Genomic DNA, 4,843 nt, shown 5'->3' with positions numbered 1-4,843 from the left:
TGATTTGGATGGCAAAGAGCACATCGAGTGCCGGGGGGCACCCAGCGCGGATTCCTGTGTGCCACTGACTGCCTTTGGACCTGAAGGAGCCTCCAAGAGAGCTAGAGAGGGGCTGCAGGGACAGCACGAGAGGGAATGGCTTCCCACTGAAAGAGGGGAAATTTAGATGGGGTATTGAGAAGGAATTGTTCCCTGTGAGGGTGGGGAGGCCCTGGCACAGGTTGCCCAGAGAAGCTGTGGCTGCCCCTGGATCCCTGGAAGTGTCCAAGGCCAGGTTGGACGGGGCTTGGAGCAACCTGGGCTGGTGGAAGGTGTCCCTGCCCATGGCAGGGATGGCACTGGATGGGCTGTAAGGTCCCTTCCAACCCAAAGCATTCCATGATTCTGGGATTCTCAGCCCTGAGGATTTGCTGTGTTATTGAACAAAACCTGTTGCAGGTGACAGCACATGTTGCCTCCTCTGTTGATCTGGTTTAAAACTTCTGAATGACAAAGACTCGAATTGCCTGGAAACAGTTGCTGTTGTTCTTATGGAGTGATTTTAGTTATTTAATTTAATAAGGCTTTAATGACCTGTTTGCTCTCTGGACATTCAGCCATCACAGCTTGGTCTCTGTGTGTTTGTTCAGGTCGCTATGAAGGCCTTGTTTGGGCAGCAGAATTCACCTGGAGAGGAAATGACTTTTGTGTTCCAGGAAAGAGTGAGTTCCCATCACAACAGCTCCATTAATCTGGCAGAGGGAGGAGGGAGTTTGGCTGAATGCCACCAGGGAATTGAAGCACTTCAGTCTCCTCTAGGCTTGTAAAAGAACTGGTAGAATCCCTGCACACACAGACAGGGCACTGAAGGCAGGAGAGGTGTATTTTATCATCAAGCAGCACTTGCCAAGTGCTGGATTTCTCTGCAATTTTCTTGTCCAAGCTTTGAAAACAAGCTTTGCAGGCCTGAAAAATTCACCCTGTGTCCACATGTCCTGGTTGGGTTTTCTGATCACTGGAAAAGTAGAAACAGCTTGAGGAAATGATCAGGTTTGGAGTGTTGGCTGCTGGTGTTTCCTTTCCTTCTGGGAGTTCTTGGCTCTCAGTGGAGACTGGGATCACAATTCCAGCACACACCCACCATGGAAGAACAGGATTGTGCTCCTGTGCCTGGGGCAGCTCCTCAGGAGCTCTCTGGAGCCATGGAATTCAAAGTGGCTCATTGAAGACTTTAAAGGAGCAGCACTGAACTCCTTCAGATCATTTCTGGTATCAATCCCAAACCCAAAAGGTGAAACAGGAAGGGGAGGCCTCATTAGCTGAACTTTTTGCAAGGGAGGAAGGCACCACTTGTGGGACTGTTTCTTTGGCATCATTTGGACTGTTGGAATATGGACCTCAGTGGGTTTGTCAGGATTTGTGTCTCAGAGAAGGGGGAAAAAAACCCACAGAAAAATAATGTCAGTGTCTGCACAGGTTTTGTGAGGTCTGGTGACCAGTTTGCAATAATAGTAGGAATATAATAGTGATAATAATGGTAATATCATAGTGAGAATTACAGTAATAGAACAGTAATAATAACAGTGATACACATGTACTCAAAATGGGGAGGTAAATCCCTTTTCACTGAGGAAACATTCTTGTTCTGCCTGCAGAACAGCCTGAGCAGGGGCTGTGGGAAAGTCTGGAGAGGCTCCTGGGAGCACATTCCTGCTCACTGTGCAATGTAACATCTGTAAATCTGTCCTAGGAAAACCTTCCTCCCCCCGGGGACCACGAGGTGAAGGTGCAAGTGAGAGCCTGTGCCCTGAGCTGGGTGGACACAAAGGTATTTCCCCGGGGTTTGAGGAAAGCTGGGGGTGTTTGTGGTCTCTGGGGACTGGCCCAGTTCCATCTCTGCCATCTGAGGCTGTGCAGAGGCACAGCATTGCTGGGGGGCTCCTGCATCTCCCTAAATCAAAAGCACCTGTAACTGGGGTGCTCGTTCATGGGGACAGGTCAGCTGGCACGTGGGAGTTCTCCTGCAGGAAACCCCTCTTACCTTCCCCTGCACTCCCCAGTCCCAGGCTGTCTTGCCTGGTAATAACTCTGTGGTTTTATTTCTTAAATTATTCTGAATTTAAATACAGAAAATTAGTGCCAAGGTTTAACATGAATTGAGGAAAGTGTGTCCTTTTTTCCCCGGATAACATTCTGGGAATGGCCCAGCCTCCTTCCTGGGATGATCAAACGCTGTAAGATGATATAAATATGCACATTTAGAGCCTCAGTAAGTGTTGTAACCACTGTTTTAATTTAGCTTCTGTCAGAAATTAAGCTGAAGAAGGAACTCGTGCCTGTGGGGCGAGAGATTTCTGGAGTGGTGCTGGAAGGTGAGTCAGTGGCATTGTCTGGGGAGGGGGAGCAGGAATTAGGAGCAGGAACTGGGTCTGGCCATCCAGAACACATAAATCCTGTTTGTACAGGACACCTTTATGGCAGGAAGTTCTCTCACAGTGCATCTGCTGCCCTGGGGATCCACCCGTGGGTGCAGTTCCAGCCTGGCTCTCTCAGACTCCCCCCTGTGTCCCTGCATGGGACTGTCTGTGGATGAGGTGCCAAAGTTTAGGGTATTCAACGTTTGGGTTGAATTTGGGTGGGGTGTGTGTAATTAATAAATTATTTATTTTCCCTAGCAGTGTGTCTTTGTAGTTTTGTGAGCTCGTGAGAAGCAGAGCTTTCAAGTATATGTTCCATTTCACTATAAACATTTCTCTTCTTCCCTCCTTTTCCCCCCTTCCTGGTGAGTTGGGAGCAAGGTGACCTTTTTCCAGCCGGATGATGAAGTGGTGGGTAAGTCAGTGCCTGGGGGCCTCAGCAACTGACACAACCAGAAATCTTTTTACAATGAATGGCTGAGGTGATAAGAATTGTTAAAGCTCCATCTGACATGTGTTTTCAAAGATTCAGCTGGTGTCACGTGAGCAAACTCTTGCAAATGAGAATTCTGTTCTAGAAGTTTCTCTCAGGATTTGAAATACGGTATTGTGTTAACCACCAAAATGTGAATGGTGCTTTAGGAGAGAGGAGATCCTGTCTCTTAGGGACATCTTTATGTTTTGTGTGCTAAGTTAAAGGATTAGAGGATGGCTGAAGTTCTGAAGTTAGGACAGAGTGGGCAGTAAGAATGTGTGTTTGGAGATTGTGGCCCTTCCTGCCTCATTTCCTCATTGCACAGGAACTGCTGTTGGCAGCTCCCATATCCCATGGATAAACCCTGGAGAGAGCTGCAGGTGTGTACAGTTACTGTAGGTGGCTGTCTTTACTGGCAATTAGGAAAGACTGGAAGTAGCAGCCAAATTTGCTGAGGATTTAAGGTCTCAGTGGAGTGTAAGGTTTGGGGAAGAAGAGAATGGTTTTCCCTGGGGTGGAGGGGACATTTATTGAGGAGATTGATTGAATGCCAGAACCTCCTGTTCAGGAACCTCCTGTGGCCAGAGGAGGGAAAAGCTCTGCCATGACCAGGATGGGGATCCTTTTATTTCTGGAACTGCCCTGTGCCCACAGACACCGCAGGGTCCAAGTTTTCTTTCCCATCACAAACGTGCCCAGAGGTGACTGAACCCACCCCAAGGGGGCCCAGGGGTTTCCCCAGGAGCTGGTTTGGTTAGAACTGATGCTGGTGTGAAATTCAAGGTCTGTCTTCCTTTCCTTTCAGGAATTTTACCTCTGGATTCTGAGGAGTCTGGTCTCTGTGAAGTTATCCTGGTTCACGAGCATTATTTGGGTACATAGATTGTATATTTTGCTAATATTTATATTTACGGGTCTCTTTAGACTTTGGGTCAGCTTTCCTAACAGGGAGCTCATTCCCCTGGGCCTCTGGGCACACTCCTTCCATTACAACATTCCAACATTCCAGGTGCTCCACCTGGTCACAGAGGTTTGAACTCTCAGTGCTCCCAAGGGCTTTTTCCTTGATGTTTAATGGGATCATGTTTGGTCCAAATCACACAAATTGACTTTGGTTTTTTTTCTTTTTTTTCCCCCCCTCTAACTTCCCTTTTTTTTTTTTTGCTTCATTATTGTTACACTTTTCCCCCACCTCATCTGTCACAAAATTTACTGAGGAGAAATTTGCTTTTCCTCACTTAGACTCAGTCCATGAATATCACAGATTAACAGATGGGATGAAGTGAACAGACTAGAAGCTGGAGAAAGGAATTTTCAGGGAATGAGGACTAGGGAAAGCCTAGTTTGGAAACGTTCTCTTCAATTATTGTGAATTTCCAGTTTTCCCATTCTGGCCATAGTTTGCTTTAATGAGTAGGATACTAAATTTGAGAGTGTCTGTGCTTCTCCCAGCAGTTTGTTACTGAGCAAACTGCTCTTCTGCTCAAATTTTGTTCTGCCCAGAGAAGCTGTGGCTGCCCCTGGATCCCTGGAAGTGTCCAAGGCCAGGTTGGACGGGGCTTGGAGCAACCTGGGCTGGTGGAAGGTGTCCCTGCCCATGGCAGGGGGTGGCACTGGATGGGCTTTGAGGTCCCTTCCAACCCAAACCATTCTGGGGCTCTGTGCCTGTAAATCAGTTTGTACTGTGTTTCTGTGAGTGTCCATGAATTCCAGCTATGCAGTTAGGAGGTGACCCCTTTAAACTTGGTTATACCAAAATTAAATCCCTGCTTTTATTGGGTAAAATATGGTAAAATATCCTCTCCTTGTTTTTTTTTTAAAATACCTGAGAGGGAAACAAGCGTTGTTGACGTTGCCCTGTTTGCAGCTGGAGCCCTCCTGAGCAGCTGGGACAGGGCAGGGGTTTGCTGGGTGGTTTTGCCATATTTTGATTGTTTATTTGTGTGTTCTCCCCCCAGTGCAGAAGCCAGAG

At 47.4% G+C, this 4,843-nt stretch overlaps 1 protein-coding gene across 4 annotated transcripts in view; it reads left to right on the top strand.

The window, feature by feature from the left end:
- The first annotated feature begins 310 nt into the window (after positions 1-310).
- Positions 311-4,843, top strand: part of CRYZL1 (crystallin zeta like 1) — a 12,564-nt gene continuing 8,031 nt past the window's right edge. For 2 of the 4 annotated variants that reach the window (XM_027634434.1, XM_027634427.1), the window contains exons 1-5: positions 311-701; positions 1,730-1,807; positions 2,279-2,351; positions 2,767-2,811; positions 3,677-3,745. In XM_027634434.1, coding sequence (XP_027490235.1) covers positions 636-701; positions 1,730-1,807; positions 2,279-2,351; positions 2,767-2,811; positions 3,677-3,745 — 331 coding nt within the window. In that variant the 5' untranslated portion in view covers positions 311-635. The remainder of the gene's footprint in view (positions 702-1,729; positions 1,808-2,278; positions 2,352-2,766; positions 2,812-3,676; positions 3,746-4,843) is intronic. The other 2 variants (XM_027634412.1, XM_027634418.1) reach the window with 2 other exon arrangements.

This window comes from Corapipo altera, unplaced genomic scaffold, assembly GCF_003945725.1.
Source record: "Corapipo altera isolate COAL_440 unplaced genomic scaffold, ASM394572v1 0, whole genome shotgun sequence".
In the NCBI taxonomy this organism is placed as follows: Eukaryota; Metazoa; Chordata; class Aves; order Passeriformes; family Pipridae; genus Corapipo; species Corapipo altera.
The sequence above is the reverse complement of the archived record's forward strand: the minus strand, read 5'-3'. Positions and strand labels throughout refer to the sequence as shown.